This window comes from Candoia aspera, chromosome 6, assembly GCF_035149785.1.
Source record: "Candoia aspera isolate rCanAsp1 chromosome 6, rCanAsp1.hap2, whole genome shotgun sequence".
Classification (NCBI taxonomy): Eukaryota; Metazoa; Chordata; class Lepidosauria; order Squamata; family Boidae; genus Candoia; species Candoia aspera.
In genome coordinates, this window is record NC_086158.1 from 2,521,131 (window position 1) to 2,544,604 (window position 23,474).

At 53.5% G+C, this 23,474-nt stretch overlaps 1 protein-coding gene across 3 annotated transcripts; it reads left to right on the forward strand.

Moving 5' to 3' along the window:
• The first annotated feature begins 1,233 nt into the window (after positions 1–1,233).
• Positions 1,234–23,474, forward strand: BCL6 (BCL6 transcription repressor). Of its 3 annotated transcripts, XM_063306258.1 has the most exons (11): positions 1,234–1,293; positions 9,640–9,769; positions 10,825–10,997; positions 12,045–12,266; positions 13,102–14,076; positions 16,159–16,340; positions 17,223–17,390; positions 19,357–19,487; positions 21,761–21,898; positions 22,251–22,337; positions 23,098–23,474. In XM_063306258.1, the coding sequence occupies exons 3-11, from the start codon at positions 10,837–10,839 to the stop codon at positions 23,107–23,109; spliced, it is 2,076 nt and encodes a 691-aa protein (XP_063162328.1). In that variant the 5' UTR covers positions 1,234–1,293; positions 9,640–9,769; positions 10,825–10,836; the 3' UTR covers positions 23,110–23,474. The 3 variants fall into 3 exon arrangements, with proteins under 3 accessions (XP_063162328.1, XP_063162326.1, XP_063162329.1); XM_063306256.1 differs by having other exon boundaries at positions 22,251–23,474; XM_063306259.1 differs by lacking the exon at positions 17,223–17,390 and having other exon boundaries at positions 22,251–23,474.

Genomic DNA, 23,474 nt, shown 5'->3' on the forward strand with positions numbered 1-23,474 from the left:
GACCGCTCCGCCGCTCGCTGCTCCGGCCGGGCGGGCTCCGTCGCCCCCTCCCCGCTTCCGAACGGCCCCGCCAAAGCGGGCGGGGGGCGGGGGCGACGGTCCCTCGGGGGGTCCCCGTCCGCGGCGGCGAGGAACAGCAGGATCCTCCTCTCGAAGGGCCGCCTCCGGGCAGCCACGCCGGGGTCGCCGCCGCGCCTTCTCCGGGGGTGGCCGTCGGCTCTCGGGGCGCGGGCAGCCTCCGCGCAGCGCGGCCTCCCTTCTTCGAGCGGAAAAGGCGCCCCCCTCCCGGCCCCGCTCAGAGCAGCAAAAGGGAAAGTCTCCGGCGCAGCTCCGAGCCGGCTCCCCACTCCGCAGACCGCAGCCGCCCAGAGCGAGCGTCTCCGCCGCCCAGGAAAATCCCCGGCGGTTCCGCGCCGGCCCCTTCCCGCTCGCTCCGCGCGCGAGGACGGGAGGTCCCCGTCCCTTCCTCTCGTTCCTTTCGCCGTGAGAAGCCGCTCCGCTCTTCCCCGTCCCGTCCCTTCCCTCACCTCCCCTCCCTTCCCCGCAGCGTAATCAGGATTTCTTTCCACTCTCGCCTGCCCCCCTCCCCCCTCCCTCCCCCTCCGAGCGGTTGCTGGTCGTGTTTGTTTAAACCCAAATCAAAACTTTCTCCCCTTCCCCCGCCACGGAAAGCTGCCTGATGCCCCCCCCCCCGCTCCCTCGGGATCCGGAGGGCAGATGCCCGGCCCGGAGGGGCCACGAAGGAAAAGAGTCCGCGGGGAGGGGGCCAGCCGGCCGGCCAGGGGAGCGGGTGGGGGCGGGAGGCGCACCCGCCCGAAGGAACGAGCCCGGATCCCCGGATTTCTGTTATGTCACCAAATAGCAAATTAGTTCTCAGAATTCCGAGGAGGGGGGGAGGAGGGAATCGAACTCTGCAACATTGTATTGAGGCCGAGCCCTGACGTCACAGTAGGAAAGGCTCCACGTGACTACGGGAGAGCGGACTCTACCACTGTCGGCGGGGGAGTCCTCGCCGCCTTGACCTCGCCGCGGCCCCCAGACCCCGGCTTGAGGGGTCTCTCCACGCAAGTCTCCAAGTGGGGTCCCCGCGGGGAGCCCGGCCGCCAGGCCCGGAGGGGTCTCGGGGGCGCTGCGGCCCGGCGGCGGAGCGCCGACACCCCCGGACCCTCCCCGGGCCGGGCGCCGTGGTAAAGCCGGCAGCTCAAATTCCGAGAATTGAGCGGCGTTGATTCTTAGAACTGGGGTTCTTAGAAGTGGTGATGCAAGGAGTTTCTAGGAAAGCGCGCCGACCAGGTGATTCGCTCTCGCGCTCCGCTTTGCACTGCTACTGTTTGCGGCCGCCGGGCCGGGCGCGCTGGGGATGCTACTGCCGCCGCCGCCGAGAAGGCTAATGCCACGGCCCCGACCGGCCGCGCAAGGGCGGCTGGAGGGCTGCGCGCTCGCCCCGCCGCTCTTTGCGCTGGCCGCGGTGGCGACCTGCCCGGCCGGGAGCCCCCTCGCTCGCGCTTGTCCTCCCCTGCGCGCCCCGCCCGCCCCGGCTCTGCCTTCCAGGCTGCCCCCGCCGCGCCGCCTCGGCCGGGCGCGTCTGGCTGCGCCGCCGCCGCCGCCGCTTCCGCCTGCCCCGGCGCGGCAGGTGGAAGGCGGGCGGGCGGTAGGGAAGGACGCCGGGCCCGAGGCGCCCTCGGCTCAGCGCCGCCCGCCAGGGGGGCCGGGGCGGTGGGCTTTTCCGCGCCGGCTTGTCAATTTCGTCGCGTCATTCCGGCCTCGCCGCTCGCCCGGCCGGGCAGTTTCGTTTCGCCAGGACGCCGCCGCCGGCGCCGCGGAGGCAGGGGAGGGGAGGGGAGGGGGCGCTGGAGCGTCCCCGTCGTACCTGCGGGGCTCGCCGAGGCGGCCGGGCGCGGGCAGCGGGCAGGGCGCGCGGGGAGCGAGCCGGCTCCGGCTGCGGCGCTTCCCTCCCCACCCGCGGCCGCTCCGACGCGTTTCTTCCGCGGGTGTTGCTCTTCGGGGGAGACGCGCCGGCCGGGCTCGCCGCTCGGAAACGCCGCCCGGCACCCGCGATCTGCTGCAGCGCATCCCCGCCCGCCGCGGCCCCTGCTCTCCCCGCAGCCGGCCGGAATGCAGCCGCGCAGGCCCGTCCGGGGCCGAGCCCAGCGGGCCTCCGCGGCGCGCCGGCGCCTCTCCCCCGGGAAGACGCGTCTTTCCCGGCTGTGGCCCGCGCGGAGAGGGCAGGCGTCGCCCGGCCGGCCCGGGTGCCCAGACACCTGCCCGCGGCCCCCGGCTCGCGCCCCTGCAGGGAGAGGCGCCGGGGAGCCGGCTCGGCTGCCTCCTCCTGGGCACCCACCGCGGCGGAGCTCGGCTCCTCTCGCCGGGCGGGCCGGGCCGGGCCTGGCCTGGCCTCCCTTCCTCTCGCAGCCGCCGAAGGCGCCCCGGAGCCGCGCGAGGAGCTCGCCGCCCGCCCGCGCGCGCCGCAGCCCGTAGCCCTGAAGAAGGGGAGGGGGGTGGCTATAAATACAGATGGCAGGATTTGGAATGGTGCGGAACTCGGGCCCTCGCGTGGTGTAGACGCGGACCCAGAAAGCAGGACGGGCGTCGGGGGGGGGGCGTGGGCGACCGGGATGGTTTTGAAAGCTTTAGGATGCGCCGATGGGGGCGGCGGGAGGGCATCCAACGGCCCGTGCAGTTTCAGCGAAGGGTCTGAGACGTGCGAAACACGCCCGGAGTGAACACGCGTGTCCTCCACCAGCCGTGTCTGGCCGCAGAGATGCACTGCGCCGGTCCCTGCCCCGAAGCCCTTGCAGCTGAGCGGCTGTGTTCACACGACTCTCAGTTTGCTTACTGGGTGAGCCCCCTTTCCACGGCCCGCGTAAGCTACCCGAACCGAGTGGGTCGGAGGAGCCCGCGAAGGCGCCACCGACACGGCCGAATTTAACAACCAGCTGCTGAGCCGAAATCTTAGGCGAGTCGGAGTACGAAGGTTGTGTGAACGCAGCCACTAGGCGGAAGAGGAGGGGGGAACCCCAGAAGCGGCCTGGTTGGCGGCCGGTTGGTAGACCCCCGAAGTTACATGCGGAGGGAGGAACCCGAGCGAACTTCCCGGGGACTCTCGGCTGACGTTCCCACGTCTCTCCCCCGCTGCAATTCCACCCAGATCAGAAAGAAGCGCTGGAACCGGGGCGGGGATGGCGGAGAATACGGGGGACCCGCTTCGAAGTGCGCATTTTAGAAAGCCTGGTGGGGGCAGGATCCAACGCAGCGGGCCGGCGCAGGTGAGCGGCTCGCGCCCGGTGCAGGATCCGAGTCAACCCTCGGTCCCGCTGAACCATGGTTAGCTGGGCCGAATCCGGGTTGCGCTCGGGGCTAGACGCCGAAACCAAGATGCTGGGCTCGCGCAACACGCGTCTTTCCGAGGCAGCCGTACCTTCGGCGGTCCCTATCCCGTAGCGCTTTGGACGCGCAGCGCTTGCTGCGGTTCTGGATCTGAACCCTCAACTCCCCGAGTGGCTGCGTTGACACAACCCGCTCAGCCGCCGAGGAAGCGCCCGGGGTGCATCCTCGCTCAGCTTCACGGGTTGTGTGAACGCAGCGAAGGGAGGAAAGGGCCAGGAGGGGAAGATTGAGGGGCGGGGGGGGGCGTAGCCCCGCAAGGACCCGGGACGGGCGTTTTTGCAAGCCCTCCGTGCACGGGAGGGTCGCACGTCTGTCCTGGAGGGGCCGAGCGGACTCCGCTCGCCCGGCGGAGAGCAGAAAGTGCCGCGGGCAGCGCCCCGCAAAACGCGGCTTGAAAAGCCGTCGGGCTGCCAGAAAGCCGGGCTCCCGGCCCAAGCGAGGGGGAACCCCCGAGAAAGCGCGATTTCTCAGCCGGGAGCTGACCCCGGCTCCCACCCGCCCTCCGCGAACGTCTGAAAGGGCTTTCTTAGCAATGCACCAACTCCCTCCCCGCCCCCGCTTTGCCCTGTTTTGGGGCAGAGTCAGTAAGGCGGAAGGAACGGTGTTCGGGACCAACCACCTTCCCTTCTGATCGCAAAGTTTCCAGCCCGAATGCTACACGCGAAAGCGGGAGGGGGGGCAGCCGCCTCTCCTCCCCACCGTGCAAAACCTGGGGGCGGCGCGCGGGGGGGGGGAGTTGCGAAAACTTGGAGCGTTCAGCGGGGTGCTTGTGCGCGGACCAATGCTGCCCTCTGGTGGCCGCGGTGTGGAGTAGCATCTCCCGGTCCTGTCTATTTTTAGGCCGGCTTCCCTCTTGGCGAAGGGGTGAAACTGGGCTCTTCTGACCCTTTTGCCTCCGGCCCCCGGTCTTCCCCCCAGGTGAGCCTGAGATGCCAGGAAAGGGGTGCGTGGTGTGGAGCATGGACCCTTTTAAAAAACCTTTTAAAATGTGATGGCAGCATCCTTCGCTGAGTGACTCGGATGGGGCTGCAAAACTTGTCCTCTCCCCCATCCCTTCTTGCGGGGCACAAGGCCCTCTTTTCTCCCTTGTCTGGGCACACAATAATGCGGAGCCCCCTTTGTGGAACAGGGAAACTGAGGCTGGGAGGAGCAGCCTTGTTTCGACCGAAGGACAGGTTGAAGAAGTTGCTTGCGTTTTTCAGGTTTAAGAGGGTCTGCAAGGAAATGCTGCAAGATCTTACAAAAATGGAAATCCAGGCTTTGACATATGAACCAGTTTGGGGAGGGAGGGAAACTCTCTTCCGCCCAGCGCAGGACCGACGTGGCTCGGGGTGCTCCTTTTTATTTATTTATTTATTTCCCCGTCACATCGAAATGCAGCGTGTGTCCTTGTGCCGAGGCTTTTAAATTTTTAATCGTTCAGGATTTTGTAGCAGAAGCTTTCAAAAGGGAGCCTAAAATATAGGCAGCCTGTCAACGTCCTTTGAGTGGAAATTCATGAAAAATTTAGTCCGCCCAACGGTGCAAAATTAGGGAATGAGGCTAAGGTCATCATTTTATTTCCAGTTTTTTTTTAAACCATGTTCTATTTTGGTATAAAACATCAGCACTTTAAAAAAGGACAATAAACAGGATATATATATATATATGTATGTATGTATGTATGTATGTATATATATATATAAATGAAAGGAAGGAAGGAAGGGATAATTGGTCCTGCTTTTTCACAAGTGCATACCAACAACCCAGGGGAAAAAAACAGGTCTGTTAGCTCACAGGATTCTTTGCAAGTCTAAATCGGAAATGAAGTGTCCCTGTCCAGTTAATTATCAGGTCGTGCAGGAGCCAATGGATCTAAATTGGACAAGAAAGCAGCACCTTGCTGCTTATCATAGGGAGAAAATTCACTTGGTATGGGTTTAAGTCAGAAAACGGCTAATGGAAGAGAGGTCAGACAAGGAGAAATGCCGATGCGTATTTGTTCTGTAGATTTATTATTACATTTACAGCCCACTTTTCTTGTTTCTGGAAGCACCCAAAGGGGAAAAGGAAAAAAAAAACAGAAGTCCAGAAATGGGACTTGGTGGCAATGGGCCAGAGGAGAAGATAGAAATGGCAGGCGAGATGGACGTGGGATGGCCAGGATTTTTCCCATGCAAATCGCACTGAACTCTGAAGAACAGCAAAAGGGCGTGGGACTCCTTCAGGGAACTAGTGCGTGTAAACTTTGGAGGGCACGATTTAATCTGGTTGCCACTGTCGAGTTAGCTGGAGGGACCCGAGGCCCTGCAACCTGGAAGAGAGAACAGGCTTTTCGTCCTGTTGATATCAACTTGCTGTCCTCCTGAAGCTGGCAGGATTCATTTTGCTGGATCAGGAAAGTGTCCCAGGGCATCTTGGGGCCAATGTTAAGCACATGCTGAAGCCACTTGGCTTCCAGTGGAAACGACTGCCTCAAGGGAAGGAGTTTGGATTTCCAAGGGGAGAACAGGTTGGGTTGTGCCAGTGGAAGAAACTGACCCGCCCTCCTCCGACCAGAAATGTTGGCTGGGGGCTTATGCCTAAAATCCACAATGGGAACCGTAAAACGCAGCCATGAGGTTGAGACAGGGCCGGTATGTGAATGATGAATGAATTAAATGTACATGCCACCCGACCCCCAGTGACTGCGAAATGTTTACTCTTCAGCATTTATATCCCACAAACTTTCACTTAATTTTTTGGGGGGGCAGGGCAGGATTGCAGGGGGGGAAATGGAGATGCCTTGGGGGAGCATCCTGAGCTATGAAGCCTTGTTCCTAGAAGTTGTGAGTTGCTGCTTTTCTTCTTTTCCTCTAAAACAGGGTTTCCCAGCCTCAGCAACTTGAAGATGTCTGGACTTCAACTCCCAGAATTCCCCAGCAAACAGGCTGGCTGGGGAATTCGGGGAGTTGGAGACGAGACACCTTCAGGTTGCTGAGGTGGAGGAACCCTGCTCTAAAACTGAGCTGCGTGACGGCAAGTCTGTTTTAAAGCCTTCCCCTCTGAGTTAAGTTCAATGCAAGCTTCTCTCTCTCTCTCTCTCTTTGTCAGCTCTGATTTATTCTCTAATCACAAATCTGTTAGGTTTCTTGGGTGTTTGGGCCCATCTGTGGGTGGGTGTGTATTTGTTGTGAATTATTCAACCAATGAACTGCAGGCTCTGGGAATTAATCTCTAATGCAGTGTTTCTCAACCTTGGCCCCATTAAGATGGGTGGACTTCAACTCCTAGAATTCTGGGAGTTGAAGTCCACCCATCTTAAAGTGGCCAAAGTTTAATCCAGCCACTGCTTCCCAACCAGGTGTCCCCCAGAACTGTTTTCCTTGAGTGCCAATGAAATAACTACTAAATCATCATTAATTCTGATGTACTTGTTACCTTATAGATTTGGTTAATTTCATTTTAGCTATGGGTACATCATGAAAAAAAACCTTGCTGGCTGGGGAATTCTGGGAGTTGATGTCCACCCATCTTAACGCGGCCGAGGTTGAGAAACGCTGCATTAGAGATTAATTTGATATAAAGATAGAAGTGTTGGATTGAGTGGAGGTCCAATAAAAGTATGAATGTGCTAAGGCTTAATGAACCAACTCTGGAATAACGACCCATTCAACGAAGGCTCTTAGCAGCTGCATTGCTTGAGTGCGCTAAGCCTGATTACCATTAACATCGGTTAATTTTTTGCGTGGTTTAATGTTTTGTGCAAACCCAGCCTTCTGGGTTCATCGATGGTCGGGAAGTGAATGAATACAGCAGATAGGACCGGAAACATGTCGCGCCAATCGTCGGCCTGTGTGTGTGTGTGTGCGCCCTGGTTGAAAACCAGAGGACCCCCCTCCCTGGATAGGTGCTCGGTGACACGTTGGAAGGCGCTGAAAAGGCGGCGTTGTGGCTGGTGGGCAAAGGGGTTGGGCGCTTGCTGTTGCCAACGTCTTTTGCGGTCAGCACATGGGACTGGTTGTTGATCTTCTGCCCTTGGTTCCTCTTGCGTTTCTGGGCAACTTGTGGTGCATTTGGTGACAGCAGCCACAGACCATCCCCCAAGCTTTGGTCACCTTGGGCATGGATGGCTGCCATGTGATGGCACGGGGCTGCCCTTGAAAGCTGCTCGGAAGGCGCAGTGGGTCTGGAACGCAGTGGCACAGCTGTTAGGGGCAGGCCACACCATGCCAGTGTGACACCTGTGCTCGGAGGCTGCACTGGTTGCCCACAGGCTTCCGGGCGCAACTCAAGGTGGTGGGGGTCCCCTGTAAAGCCCTCCGGGGCCTGGCTCCAAGGACCAGCCCACCTCTGCTCTGTTTCTGCACCGCAGCCGGCTTTGGACAGGGCTCAGGTTCACATCCTGCCTGTTAACATCAGTATGCAGCCCCGGGGAGAAGGGGGCTCTTCCAGAAATGTGGGTTGGGTCGGCGCCAAGATGCAGAAGTTGCACCCTGGTCCGTTCCTCCTTTCCATCAGGAGGGAGCAGCAGAGGGTCTGAGTCAGGACCTACAAGTTGGGAAACTGGTTGGGGGAGGGCCAGGAGATGGAGGCTCCCTCCAGAGGAGCTGGAGGTCTGGCTGGGGGGCTCGGGTTGGGGGATCAGGGCCAGCCTGAGTAGGGCAGGGAGCCCCCTGGGAGCCTCTTGGTGAGACCCTGCAGCAGAGTGACCTTGGAGGGCTGCAAGCTGGCTCCCCGGGGCTGGGAAGCCATCGTCGCAAAGCTGAGTTTGCAGCTGGCCGGGCTGCCTGCCTGTTCTGGGCTGCGCCCTGGGCAGATTGGGGTAGGGGTCTCAAGGGGGTCCCCTCCCCTGAGCAGCCTCTGGTGGCTGCCTTTGGGCAGGCTCTTCAACTGGCCGGGGGGGCTACCAAGGAAACAGCTCCTGAGTTCCCGGCTCCCCTGGGGAATCCCCTCCCCAGATGATGATGATGATGATGATTTACAATTAGATTCACAGTCAAAGACTGGTGAAAATTTAATAATTCAAGTCCTAACCAAGGATTATTAAAGTAGCAGCTGAGGACATAGGCAGTTCCAAGCAGGGTATTTTTTTGTAAAATTAGGGTTCAGGTCCGATAAATTCAAAATGTCCAAATATTGAGGGAATACTTCAGGTACTGCTCCAAGGGCTCCAATCACGACTGGTAGGACAGCGGATTTCTTTTTCCATTAGTGTTCAACTTCAATCTCCAATCCTGGTATTTCATAATTTTTTCGGCTTGCTTGTCCTCCATCCCGTCATCACCTGGTATAGCCACATCAGTGACCCAGAGTTTTTCTTTGCAGGGACTGTTATAGCTGGCATGTTATGAACAAGGTGCCTGTCGGGGTTGTTGCTGTTGCTGCTGCTGTTGTTGTTGTTGTTATTATTATTATTATTATTATTATTATTACTATTATTATTATTGGGATTTTTTCACTTCTCTCTTTCTACCCCACCAAAGATATCTCCGCTAGCTTTCAAGACAGCTCAGCAAATGAGTGAAACACGAAATTGCAAGCACAGGGGAGTCCCTCGAAATACAGACCCCAGGAGTTGGAAGGGGTCCTTAAGGACATCTAGCTCAACCTCCTGCTTCATCCAGGATTCCAAATTGAAGTTTCCCTGTGAGGTGTTTCCCCTTCTCTGATGGGACGCACTTAAGCAACTTGGTCTTCTCCGAGTCATGGCTTCCACTGGCCAGTTGTCCTTTCTCTTTGGGTGTATAATTATCGCTCAACAAGGATCTGCCTTCCTGAAATTTGGATCCATTATTCTTTGTCCTGCGCTCTGATGAGCATCTTGACTTTCATCTATTGACCGGTGTTCCCCAACCTCAGCAACTTGAAGATGGGGGGACTTCAACTCCCAGAGTTCCCCAGCCGGCTGGCTGGGGAACTCTGGGAGTTGAAGTCTCCCCATCTTCAAGTTGCTGAGGTTGGGGAACACCGGTCTATAGGACACCCCTTGATATATTTGGGGAAGGGTCTTATATCCCCCTTCATATTCTCAAAAGCTAAGCATGTCTAGCTACTTCCCTCTTTCTCTTTTAGCCCTCAAAACAGAAGGAGTCTGTTAACACCTTTTGTGATTCACAAATTTTATTCAAAGCCATGCATTTTCGTGAGTTGTAACGGAATTATTATCTTCCGGGAGGGGGAAAATCAGCTGCTGTCAACACAGTCTAAATCTGCTTTTGCTGATTCATATTCGACTTGGGATCAATAATGCAGGATCCGTGCCTTGATGCTGCTGTTTTTTGGTTTGTGTAGGTCTGAAAGCATCGCTGGGACTGTGAATTGAAGCACGAGGCATGTCCTTGCAATTCCATGCTTGCCCAGCCACATCACAAAGCGTCCCCAGTGGAATATTTCATTAGACACAGCTGGAAACCATATTCAGGTGGGCACGTGGTGGCACGGACAAAACTGTCTCCCCATTATCCATCCAACTGCACAAGTGGGGGGTCCTGGTGCATTTAAACATGTCCCTCCTGAGCACAGGGTGGGGCTGACATATCAATCTCACTGCATGTGATTGGGCATTGCAAAAATATACTTTGCTACTTGCTTGCAGGCAAAAAACGAGCCAGCCAGTCCAGTTTTCTGCTGGCAATTGCGAATTACCGACTGAGAGCAGACCAGCTTCAGCCTGTTGTCGCTGGCCTATTTTTTTGCTGCCAAGCAATGATTAAAGTGCCATTTTTTTTAATGCCCCCCTCTGCTTGGATGTATTTTAAACATTTTCTGGGAATCAAATTACGTCCCTTGAACCCTGACACCCTCCAGATGCCTTCCATCATTCACAGCCAGTGTGGTAGGGAAATGGTGAACAGTCACACCTGGCAGGAGCCAGACCTAGCTAGGGTTAACTTGCCATCTTTTGAACCCACAAGGATCTTGCTGAATCAGACTAAAGCTCACTCTGTCCAGAGGCTGCGTTTCTGGAGGTGGCTTGTTTACAGTATACTACCGCTGATCCTGGGGGCTTGTATTCATTCCTGGGTGATGGTCCTGGGCAGTTCTGTCCTCGAGCTCCACCCCCCCACCCCTGGTAGCTCCTCTAACCCCCTCAGAGGGGTGGCATCATCAGGCCTAACTCAGTGGCTGGAGGGCTGTTTTAAAGCATTGGTAGAGGCAGCTGGTTGGAATTCTAATATTGTGGAAGATACTTAAATTGCTGGGGAGTGAATCCTTGCCATCCCAAATGAATTACAGTTGTACAGAGTTGGACTGGAATGGGAACTGGGTGTTGATCTGCCCTGGTTCTGTCCAGGTTTTGGACCACACACTTCTCCATCCCTCACTCGAAAACCTGTGGCGGCCTCAAGCCGTGGGTGATCCCGTGTCCTGCTTCTGCAGAATCCCTCCTCTTGGTCCCTGACCAAGCCTCTGGCTGCCAGGTGTGCTTATAGGATGCTCAAGGCCTTCCTTCTTGCCCCCTTTACCTGCCTCCAGGATACATTCAAGATGGCCTCCCTGGCAGACAGCTGTATCCAGTTCACTCGGCATGCCAGCGACGTCCTCCTCAATCTCAACCGCCTTCGAAGCAGGGACATCCTTACGGATGTGGTCATCATTGTCAGTCGGGAGCAGTTCCGGGCCCACAAGACGGTCCTGATGGCCTGCAGGTGAGAGGCACCAGTGCCCCAAACACGTTCACTGTGGCACGTTGCAGCAAGCCAAACCTCTTTGCAGAGGGGGTGGGGGTGCAGAGGTTAAGGCTGGGCAGTCCCTGCTTTATGCGTTTGAATTCTCTTCCACCTGACGCCCTCCTGATTCCCTTCCCTTCCCAGAATCCATAGCCACAAAAGTTTCTGGGAGTTGGAAGTCTGGAGAGCTCCGTGTTGGGAAATGCTGGTTTAAGGTATATTGAGTTGATGGGAGTAGGGGCTGTTTCTTGGACTGGAACTAAGTTTATACAGAACTTAAGATAACCAATTCAGGACAGGATTCAGAGCTGTACCGTCCTAATCCTATGTTTTCTTGAAATTGAGTAGGTTGGCTTCCTTGATTATGCTAAGCTCAGAAGTAGGGGGCTGTCTAGGTTGTCACTGGTGGTGGTGGGCAGTTACAGGTAGTCCTCGACTTACAACCATTCATTTAGCAACCATTCAAAGTTACAACGGTGCTGAAAAAAGTGACTTATGACCAGTCCTTGCACTTACAATTGTTGCAGCCTTCCTGCAGTCACATGATCAAAATTCAGGTGCTTGGCAGCCAGCTCGAACTTATGACAGTTGGAGCATTCCGGGGTCACGCAATCACCATTTGCAACCTTCCCAGCTGGCTTCCAACAAGCAAAGCCAATGGGGGAAGCTGGATTCACTTAATGACCATGGTGATTTGCTTAATGACCATGGCAAAAGGTCATAAAATCGGGGGTGATTCACTTAACAACCGTTTCACTTAGCAACAGAAGTTCCAGTCCCAATTGTGGTCATAAATTGAGAATTACCTTTATGCAGGGAAAAAGCCTTTACTTGCTACTGTGTTTACTCCTAAGTTCAAAGGGGTATGAATGTCCTGGGCTGTGCAATGAATAAATGAAAAATTTTGTACTCTACCAGTGCACAGGAGGAACACTGAAAGCTATTTTGGATCCTAGCATGGCCTTTGAGTTCCCCCACCGACAAATCTGGGGGAACTGACCAATGCGCTTCCTTCCTTCTCCGCAGTGGCCTTTTCTACAGCATTTTCACTGATCAGCTCAAGTGCAACCTGACCATCCTCAATTTAGACCCTGAGATCAGCCCCGAAGGGTTCGGCATCCTGCTGGATTTTATGTACACGTCTCGCCTCAACCTGCGGGAGAGTAACATCCTGGCGGTCATGACCACCGCCCTCTACCTGCAGATGGAGCACGTGGTGGACACCTGCCGAAGGCTCCTGAACTCCAGGTGGGCTGCGGGAGTGCCCGAAAGGTGGAACTCGAACGCGGCAGCCTGTATCTTTCTGGGGAGGGCGGATTTCTGGCAAAAAGAAGACAGGTGTCTTCTTCATCCATCTCCAAGAAAAAGGAGGTTCTAGGATAAATTCCTAGAGTACAGCCTACGGGGATGCTGGGCGCTAAAAAATGCTAGAGCCACCTTGTGATTCCACAGCCACCAGCTGAGAGGGCAAAATCTTCCTCTTTCGGATGTTTCTTGGATGGTTGGTTTTGCCGGCAAAAGATAAGATGAGCTCGGCTCAGGGTGGGACCAGTACAGAAATGGTTTGCTGTGGTCTTCTCCTGGGATGTTCTTCAGACCTCCCAGTGTAGCTGCCAGCCGTGACACTTCCTGGAGGTCTCCCATCCAAGAGTTAGCCAGGACCATCTCAGCTTCGCTTGGGGAGAGCCGCCAAGATCGGTTAGGTGCTGCCCTCTGCTGGACATTTGCTGGCAGTGTTTTTAAGAAAAGGGGTTCAACTTTTGGGAAGGCAAAATACGAAGTGAAACTCGTGTACTGGGCAGGGTGGGGGCCTCTTCCAAAATACTCCGTAGCAGTTCAGCTCTAGACTCTTCCGTAAGTTCCACCGAGGGCACGGTGATGGGAGAACAAGTTTAGAAATGCTTTAATGGACCCTCCGAGGGGACTTTGCTGATCCGTAGACCAGTTGATCCCACTTTCGCTAGGGAAGAGTGCCCGTTCTCCCTGATCCTTCCCCAAAACAAGAAGAGGGAGGGGGGAAAGGTGTTAGGGTTCCTTGGAGGGATCATCCAGTCATTGCCACGTCTCTTTTGTCTGGATTCAGTGAAACAGAAATGGTGTCCGCTACCAAGAATCCCCGGGAAGACCTTTTGGCCAGCCAGATGCTCAGCCATCCGGGGCTGATGGCGTACAGGACCAGAGAAATCTCAGAAGGCAGCTTACCTCTTCGGAATGGCCCACTTTGCGACGGGCGAGCTTTTGTCCCCGGCTTGTACAGCAGCATGTCCGGATCCCCCGTTTCCTACACTAGCTACAACCCTGTGCCCATCAGTGGGTACCTTTTCTCGGACGAAGAACTGCGAGAGGCAAGGATGCCCCCCTCAGAGGTGTTGAGAGGGCATCCTTTCTTGAGGGAGCGGGTGGCACCGTGCAATGTGTCTCGAGCCGCCGAGTATACCAGAACTGCGGCTAATACCTCCCCAAGCCTGTGCCAAGCCGCTGTCTACTCTCCAAAGGATGCGGCGGCCGAGGAGATCAAACGCGACGTCCACTACAGTGCTGCTCCTGGCCCGGAGCCTGCTGCCTCCCTGACTCACAACAGCGCCTACTTTGGCTGCGATAAGGGCAGCCAGGAAGAAGAGCGGCCCGCCCCCGAAGCGAAGAGGGGCCAGCACTTTGAGCCCACCAACACGCCCGTGAACCGGAAGGTGGTGACCAGCCCTCAGAGCCCCCAGAAGTCGGACTGCCAGCCCAATTCGCCCACTGAGTCCAGCAGCAGCAAGAAGGCCTGCATCGGCCAGAGTTCGGCTTCGGTCAAGAGCCTCACCGATCCCAAGGCTTGCAACTGGAAGAAGTACAAGTTCATCGTGCTCAATTCACTCAATCAGAACGCCAAGGAGGACGGCCCTGAACACGCCGAGGCCGGGGCGCTCTCTCCGCAGCCGTACGCGCCCTCGCTGGCCTGCCCGCAGCCCCTGGAGCCCGAGAACATGGATGTGCAGTCCCCCACCAAACTCAACATCGGCGGGGAAGACTCGACTATCCCACAAGCAAGCCGCCTGAACACCATTCTTAACAGGTATGGGAGATGAAGTCCACACCATTCCAAACTGCCCAGATTGAGACAAACTGGTTCAGATTACAGCTCTGGATTTACTAGTGGTCTCTCATCCAAATTCTTACCAGGTTGATCTTACTTTCCGTTTGGTGTTCTATTTGTTCTAACTCTATTATGAGTTAGGGCAGTGTTTCTCGACCTTGGCCCCATTAAGATGGGTGGACTTCAACTCCTAGAATTCTGGGAGTTGAAGTCCACCCATCTTAAAGTGGCCAAAGTTTAATCCAGCCACTGCTTCCCAACCAGGTGTCCCCCAGAACTGTTTTCCTTGAGTGCCAATGAAATAACTACTAATCATCATTAATTCTGATGTACTTGTTACCTTATAGATTTGGTTAATTTCATTTTAGCTATGGGTACATCATGAAAAAAAATCTTCCAGGTTCTGATGGCTCAGTGAATTTCTTACTTGCTGGCCGGGGTGTTGAGGTGCAGGCCAGAAGTCCCCCGTTATGTATTCACAGAACACCCCTGTCCCCAGCTGAGCTAGGGAACGAATGTCTGTCTGTATTCATGCAAGACGCTAAGCCTGGTGAGTTTTAGCGTTATGCGTGTGCTGCTTAGCAGGCTGTGTGAACTCAGCCCTTGGTTTAGGGTTCGTTGCGTGGTTCTGCTTCTTGTAAATGGGTTAATTTGGTGTGCATGGGCAGCGCATAGCTCAGTGGGGCCCCTGCATTGCTTGCCATCACCCAGCACATTAGAACTGGCAACCAGTTGCTAAATCTACAATTCAGGCACCCCTTTTTCATTTTAAAGCCAGATAAATCCCATTGAAAGTCTTCCCCTGTCAACCCAATGCTAAGGTCCAGGATCTCTGGGGCAGGGTGGTGGTGGTGGAGGGGTGTCAAAAGAGTCAAGATGGCAGTCCAACCATGAGATCAAAAATTCACCTTCTTTTTTATGCACGTTGGATATGCCTACTAAGGTCAAATATGGGAACCATTTGGAAAACCCGGCTGTTCTGATTCTGGCTGCAGTGTAAAACCTCTCTCGTTCTGCTCCCTAAGAAATGGAGGGGGCGGAATTCCCTTTACCGAATTTCAGCACTCTGCCTCTGATCCTGGAATTGGCAGAAAACTAGCCCAGTGTGAAATTTCCCTGCTGGAAATTCAGAGGACTGGGAACAGGAATGATTTCCAGCAAGGGAATGGGTGGCGAAGCAGAACAGAGTTGACTCACCTTGAACTGTGTTGGCATAAGAGGGAAAACACCATTATAACATGGTTCTGGCCAGACTGTCTTAATCCTGTTTCACCCACGGGCTGGGATCAGACGAAGGCCTTAGTTTGTAAAGAGGTAAAATTGGCCATTTCTTAACAGCTGATAAATCTTCTCTTTGGCAGTTTGATTAACATTAATACAAATCCCCCTGAACATTTCCACCTTAATAAGGCTGTGGCTGCTGTTTTCATGTCCCCAAATCCAGTCTCTTTCTGAGCCCAATTGCCTGTCTTCATTCATGGCACCGAGTTCTTCGGTTTAGGCTTAGCGAGTCGGATCAGGGCAAATGTTGCTTCGTACATCGTGGTTTATGGCTTAGTTAGCCCAGTGGTTCTCAACCATTTTGGTCTCGGGACCCCTTTACCTTCTCAAAAAAGACTGAGGACCCCAAAGAGCTTTGGTTAATGTGGATTATACCTATCGATACTTTGTGTATTAGAAATTAAATCCAAGAAATTTTAAAATCTTTATATATTTGACTTCATGAACCCCCTGAAAGGGTCTCGGGGACTCCAGGGGTCCCCAGACCACACTTTGAGAACCACTGGCATAGCCTAATGCAGTGTTTCTCAACCTTGGCCACTTTAAGATGTGTGGACTTCAACTCCCAGAATACCCCAGCCAGCTGGCTGGGGAATTCTGGGAGTTGAAGTCCACACATCTTGAAGTGGCCAAGTTGAGAAACACTGGCCTATTGCAACAACTGCGTTGAGCATTAACTGTGCAACAAACCATGGTTTAGCTCAACTCAACCACTGAAGAAATAAAAGCTGTTTCTCACTAGTGAACATTAGCTGGTTAACCCAGTTTCTTGCTCCTTAGGTCCCTCGACGGGTCCCCTCGGAGCAGCGAGGACCAGTCCCCGTTGTACCTGCATTCGTCCAAATGCAGCTCGTGCGGGTCCCAGTCCCCCCAGCATCTGGAAATGTGCCTTCATACCCCTGGATCCAACTTTGGAGAGGAAATAGGAGAAACGCAGTCTGAATACTCGGATTCCAGTTGCGGTAAGTCCAGAAATAGCTTCAGACATTTCCTTCGGTGCTATTCCTGTTTGTTGAAAGATGCCCTGTCTCCTTGCCTCGATATACTGGGCAGGCAGAAACCGGTTTCTGCTTGCAGGTAGACTCTGCTGAGTTGGGAGGCTCATCATTTGGCGATGTGGTCGGTTTGATAATGATTTGGGACTTAATTCATGGGCTTTTAGATTATTTTGGGGATAATCCAGTCAACATATTAGGAAACCAGATGCGTTTCAGAATTCTGTCCCTTCCCCATGCGTAAATAACCTAGTTATTAAATCTACCCATTGTCCTCATTCACACAAAGCCTGAAGCTGTAAGATCTCCAGGTGGGCTCCGTTCTCACAACAAGTTAAGCCACAAAAGATTCCACCCAGATTGACGTGACTCAAGCTTCACGTGTTGCGTGGATGCGGCTTCTGGGTCTTCACGTGACCTGGTTAAGCAGGTTGTGTGAACACACACCCACGTGCCTCCAGGACGTTTTAAAATTGGCTGCAAACATCGTGCCCTTGGTGTATGCTCTGTTTCTGGTTTTGCTCTAGCATGATTTTGAGGAACATAATATCCCAGCGTGTCTTTGGGGCTGAGGGCCTTTCTGTCCTTCTGTGGATCACATGGTGCTGTACAAACCTGCGTTCACACAACGGGTTCCGGAACGGGCCATCATCAATGGGCTGGGCGTGCCCCTCACCCGGAGCCACCCCAAACAAGCCAGGGTTACTTGAGATGGATCTCACGGCTGCGGCGCGAGGGTGAACCCCCGGCTCGTTTGGGGGCGGCTCGGCGTGCGGGGCGAAGCCAGCCCTGGCGTGCGTCCGAGCGATTCTCACCTGCCTCCCCTCTTCCTCTCTCGCCCTCCGACAGAAAACAGGTCCTTTTTCTGCAAGGAGTGCCAGTGCCCGTTCTCGGAAGAGGCCGCTTTCAAGAAACATTCCCTCCAAACGCACAGTGACAAGCCGTACAAGTGTGACCGTTGTCAGGCTTCGTTTCGCTACAAGGGGAACCTAGCCAGTCATAAAACTGTGCACACAGGTACGGCGTCCCCGAGGGCACGGGTGACCGGGCTGGCGCGGAGCCTCGTCTCTCCGGAGTGGCGTTGAGCGGCGAGAGGGCGGCTTGGAGCACCCCAGTCGGCTGCTGGGCTGGCTGGGGAGGATGGGGCCAATTCGTCATGAGCCACAGCAGGAAAGGGCCAATTATTACTATTATTACTTTTAATTTTGGTGCTCACCCCAGAAAGAACCCAGTTTGGACTAGGTCAGTGTTTCTCAGCCTTGGCCGCCTGAAGATGGGTGGACTTCAACTCCCAGAATTCCCCCACCAGCAACGCTGAAGTCCACCCATCTTCAAGCGGCCAAGGCTGAGAAACGCTGGACTAGGTGGTGTCAGAGAGCTGCAGGTGAGCGTGAAAAAGCTCCCAGCAATTCCTGTGCGTCCTTAAAATATTTGCGTCCCGCTTTGAATTCTGGCAACGCGGGAAGAGGAACTCCACCACCAAAATGAGAGGAAGACATATGGTCAAAAGCAGCATCCCTTGCCCGTGCTGCCAACGCCACGCCTGGCACCTGCGGCAGGCCGTCTCACGCGTGCCACGAAGGGGCACAGTTGGCATCAGCTCCCGGGGACTCGAGGGAGCGGCCCTCTCCGCAGCCTTGGCCGAGTCCGGGGTTGGGCGCTGGGAGCCTCTGCGGCGGAGAAAGGGCCGGCGTGCCCGCTCTCTGTCTCTGTTGGGGCATCGAGCTGAGATGTGTGTTTTGTAGAGCACTCTGTGATCTGTGGCCACAAGACCGCAAGGCCCCCAAATGTTCCCTTTGTTGGGTTGAAAAGGGGAGAACCGAGTCAGGAATCGGCCTGTTGAAATGTTGGCAACTGGGCTGGGAGTCTGTAGCCCGTTCCTGGGGTATCTTGCCTTTTAATTTCTTCCTAAACGCTGAGCCTGACTGACACACGGCGTCTCTGTCACCTCATTTGGAATCACCATAACGTGGGCTAGAGCTGCGCGGGCCTCAGGAATAATTTGGAAACACAGACCAGGCCCTTTTCATTAAAGAAGAGCGGGGTTTTCCATGAGGAGCCCAGATGGGGTCCCGTGGGTGTGAGGTTTGTGGCCCCTTTTCGAAATATTTTTTGAAGCGTGCAGAAGCCTAAACCAGATAAGGGGATGCTGAGCTGCTGAAGAGGGTCGTGGGCAGTCAGGCTGAGCGAGATACCTTGAACAAGTCAATCTGAGCGTTTAGGAATAACTTAAAAAGGAGAGGGAGAAATGGCCCTTTTGTCCTCACTTTGCCATTTTCCTTCCAGCATCCCTATTCAGGGAAATAACCCTTTTTTTCATAAGCGGCAGAAGGATTAGGTGAATCGCCAAAATGCAGAAAAATTCAGCTTGGCATCCTTCAGCGAGAATCAACGCTGAGGGCTAGAATCTTAAAAAACCAACCCACCATGCATGCCACTTAAAACCTGCCCGTTCTGACTCTTATATGGGAATATGCCTGGCTGAAACCCTCATGTGCATCTCTCAGTGCATCCTTCCCCAAGATGGTATAATCTGGTCGCGTAGGACTTCAACTCCCAGACCCCCAGCTAGGAAGACCTTTGGAATTCTGGGAGTTGAAGTCTTGGGGAAAGTTCATCATGGATTACTCTGTTCTTTGGGGATCAGGTGTTTGTGGTATTCCAGGATGCCTGAACTTTTAAAAAGTGAATCCCATGTTGGGTCAACCTTTAGTGAACTGTGTAAAGCAGTGTTTCTCAACCTCGGCAGCTTGAAGACGTGTGGACTTCAACTCCCAGAATTCCCCAGCCAGCCATGCTGGCTGGGGAATTCTGGGAGTTGAAGTCCACACGTCTTAAAGTGGCCAAGGTTGAGAAACACTGGTGTAGAGGTTCCAGATGATAAGCAGAACTTTTATTCCAGTGCTCTGCTGGGTGGGTGTGTTTGTGTGTGAATGACTTTTATTGTGGCACTAAATCAGCTCCGTTCTGTTTGTTGAAACAGGCGAGAAACCGTACCGCTGTGGCATCTGCGGGGCGCAGTTCAACCGTCCGGCCAACCTCAAGACTCACACGCGGATCCACTCAGGAGAGAAGCCGTACAAATGTGAAACGTGCGGGGCGCGGTTCGTGCAGGTCGGTATCCGTGGCACCGAAGGTCTTTGACCGGCTTGAACAAATCTTTAAGCTTTTTTTAAGAGTGGGGTGCGGGGTTCAACAGCTGCACATCCACCCTCTTGACATACAGTAGGAGCTGCGGAGGTATCCACAGGACGTGGCCCAAGGGGTCAAGAGGGCGCTGCAATGGTGTGATTGAAACTCTTGCCTGTTTTAAAGGTGTGCTGCAGTGCTTGGACTGCACCATCCTGGCTGCCATCTTGACTTTTTTGACCTCACCCTGGCTAGCAAACTCCAAACCACCAAGGAAAGAAATCCTCCCCAATTGTCAAGCACTTTGAGAATGAGGTAGAGCAGTGTTTTTCAACCCTGGCCGCTTGAAGATGTGTGGACTTCAACTCCCAGAATTCCCCAGCCAGCCATGCTGGCTGAGGAATTCTGGGAGTTGAAGTCCACACATCTTCAAGCGGCCAGGGTTGAAAAACACTGAGGTAGGGAATTGCAAGGGCATCTGTTGCAGGTGGGGGCATCAGAGAAGTCAAGTTGGCGACTGTAAAATGCAATCAAGGCCCCCCCCCCCTTTTAATGTGTTTCACATTGTTTGCAGCCGCCATTTTGATTTTTGTGACCACCTTCCTCACCTTCCCCCCAGGCAGATGTCCTTGAAAACCCTTCCCTGGGCTAAAAAAAAAAAAAAACAGGAAAGAAAATCAGGAAACGGGACAGATGTTGATATGGTCAGGCTACTTATAAGTTTGCACAATGCATTTAATCAGCTCCATTCAAGACCTATTGGTTCTGAAGTCTGAACAAGTCACCCTGCGTGGCCAAGGTGAAGGGCCTTGAAACCAACACATCTTGGTTTATTCCTGAGCCATCTTGGCTTGTACGACCCTCTTCCTCCTTCGAGTGAGCACCCTGGTGGAGCACTAAACCAAACCCATTTTCTGGCTTGTACAATATCTCAGACTAAAAGGTAGTCAGATTTCTTGGGTTTAAACCCTGCGTGCTCAGTCACACCGACATTTGCACCCAAACAGACCAGGTTTAAGACCAACCAACTACTGGAAGTTCTGCAAAAGCATCTGCTGGAAGTTTTAGCTGACTGGTTAATCGAGTCCAGCAAACCGTCCGTGCCGTTTCAAGGTGTCCACGCCATTTCCATTTCAATGTGAAAAAGCTTCAACGCAAACCCCAAACACCGTTTTGAGCCTGGAATGTTTTGCACTCAAAATGGCAGTTGCCAGCTTGGCATTCCTGCGAAGCAACTGAAACAGCTGTTCTGAGGGCAAAATGCACCGTTTCACGCTCAGATTTAGGATGTTGGCCCGTTCCAAGCTTGAGATGGTACAGGTAGTCCTCGCTTAAGGACCACAATTGGGACTGGAATTTTGGTTGCTAAGCAAAGCAGTCATTAAGTGAATCTGACCCGATTTTACAACCATTTTTGCAGCTGTTAAGTGAATCATTGCGGGTGTTAAGGCAACTACATGGTCATTAAACAAATTATGTGGTTCCCCATTGATGTTGCTTGCCAGAAGCTGGCTAGGAAGGTCAAAAATGGTGATCACATGACCATGGCATGCTGTGGCTGTCATAAATGTGAACCGGTTGCCAAGCGCCCAAATCGTGATCACATGACCATGGGGATGCTGCAACGGTCTTAAGTGTGAGGACCAGTTGTAAGTCAGTTTTTTCAGCACTATTTAAGTCTGAACTGTCACTCAGTGAATGGTGGTTAAGTGAGGATTACCTGTATGTCCTGCATACAGAAAGGGCTGTTTTCAAGTTCAAGATCATTCAAAGTTAGAAATAATTTGCATCCCTTAGGGCCATTCTCTTTGAGACTATCCTGTGTTGGTAGCATGTACATAAGTGGGCAGGCTTAATTGTAACCCTCCATTATTAATGGCAGTGGTAAATACCATTGTTCATATTTTGTTCTGTTGTTTTGTTTTCACTGGTGGTGGCCTTTCTCACACGCTCAGCCAGGGAACGTACTCAAAATAGGCGGGTGGGTGGGTGGGTGGAATGTGGCCGTAGGAACACTTGACCTTTTTGTGGGTGACGTTGACCATTGCTTGGACCCATGACCCATTTGCTTTTGGCTCTCATTCTCTGAAGTCTGCAAAGAGGTTGAAATCAAAAGGCCTTTTCAAAGCAGAGAGGGGGACAGATGGGCAGCGGGGCATTGGAGCCCGATTGGTTCAGGAGGGCTTGGAGGGGGTCAGCAATCCGCGCAAGGAGGAATGCCCGGGGATGCCTTTCTGACTCTGCTGTGCCCTTTGCAGGTTGCCCACCTCCGAGCACACGTGCTCATCCACACTGGGGAGAAACCGTATCCATGCGAAATCTGCGGGACGCGTTTCCGACACCTGCAGACGCTCAAGAGTCACTTGCGGATCCATACTGGAGAAAAGCCCTACCATGTAAGCAAAGTCCCGGGGGCTGTCTTGCAGCCTGTAAGCTCTGCGGGGCAGAGGCCGTTCGCCCGATCGAAAAACACCCTCCGGGTTTCCAGAGGGGATCACAACCTCCATTGGGTGCCACCTTGAACTGGGGCGGTTTAACTGGAGCAGCGGTCTGCAGGAGGGCCCAAAAAAATCAAGACGGGGGCTTGGGCCGCACCTTTGCGGCTGCCCGCTTGAGCTTTTTGACCTGCCCTGGGACCCTCTCTAGGGAGAAATCTTTAGTGTTCAGAGGGGCACCTCCTCCTCCTCCACACAGTTTGTCCCCAAAACGCGGCGACTGGCTCCTTACGTCCCTCTCTCCCCCTTGCAGTGTGAAAAGTGCAACCTGCACTTCCGACACAAGAGCCAGCTGCGCCTGCACCTTCGGCAGAAACACGGCGCCATCACGAACACCAAGGTGCAGTACCGCCTTTCGGCTGTCGACGATCCCCCAGAGCTCTCCAAGGCGTGCTGAAGACTGGCGCAGGGACGGTGGGCGAGGAGCAGGGTCGTCCAAAGGACGCTTCGGTCACTTTAGGAAAAACTGTTGTCATTCTTGCTGTTTGTGTTGTCGTCGTCACACATCGGAGTGCCTCTAGAAGCCCAGTGCGCAAGCAGGGGAAGGAGACAGGGGGAAACAGGGAGATGCTTTACGTTCGTTTTACGTTGGTCGGTTTCGTTCCCGATGTGTAAACTTACAGTTGGACTACTTGTGTGCATTGTGCGTGTGCGACTGTGAGAGAGGTTGAGGGTAAACGACCTTTCTTAAAAAAGTCTGTGCTGGGGAATGTCAGATATTCACCCTCCGCGGGCAGAAATTGAGGAATGTATATTGTTTTATGGGAGCAAAATGTGTTTCTTTTTATGCAGATGTGTGTGTTTTTCACAAAAGAGAAAGAGATTGTATATGGGATAAGAAAGGGGAGGGGGCTTTAACTTTTTAACCAAAGGTGAAGGAATCTATGACAGAATTGTAAATATATGAATATATGTGACATATATATACATATATATATGTGCGTGTATGTGCGTGTATGTGTATATATATATATATATATGACACACACATATATAAATACATATATATATGTACCTTTAAAAAGATATTATATATACATATATATTATATATATATATATGTATAAACGCATTGAAGTCTCTGTGTTTGGTCTCTGCAGGCAGATGGCTGATGGGAGCCTTCATTGCAAAGCAGCACTTAACAAGATATTTTAAAAGTTCTGCATCGGTATTAGTGAGAAAATATTTTGTCTAAGAGCATTGAGTGTGTATTTGTATTTTTTTGCAAGTGAAGGTTTACAATTTACAAAAAAAAAGTGTGTATTAAAAAAAACAAAGCTGCAGAAGGAATTTAAAATAATATAAAGTGTATTTTTTTCCAGTCTGTATATATGTACAATGTTTGGGGATTTATTTTTGATTTTTTTCACAGTGCCTTTCTTTTCAACTAAACTAAATCCCAGTTTGGCGGTACGGTCTAAGATGGCTAAAGAGGGTCAGGGCAAACTTTGGATGGAAAAAGTCTGTTTTGTTCTTT

What these genes read in the sequence shown, in the direction of transcription:
- BCL6 (XM_063306256.1), top strand. Translation starts at nt 10,837, where the DNA reads ATGGCCTCCCTGGCAGACAGCTGTATCCAGTTCACTCGGCATGCCAGC. An exon ending in CTGAACACCATTCTTAACAG is followed by an intron (nt 14,077 to 16,158) that starts GTATGGGAGATG and finishes CTTGCTCCTTAG; the next exon opens with GTCCCTCGACGGGTCCCCTC. An exon ending in TCATAAAACTGTGCACACAG is followed by an intron (nt 17,391 to 19,356) that starts GTACGGCGTCCC and finishes TTGTTGAAACAG; the next exon opens with GCGAGAAACCGTACCGCTGT.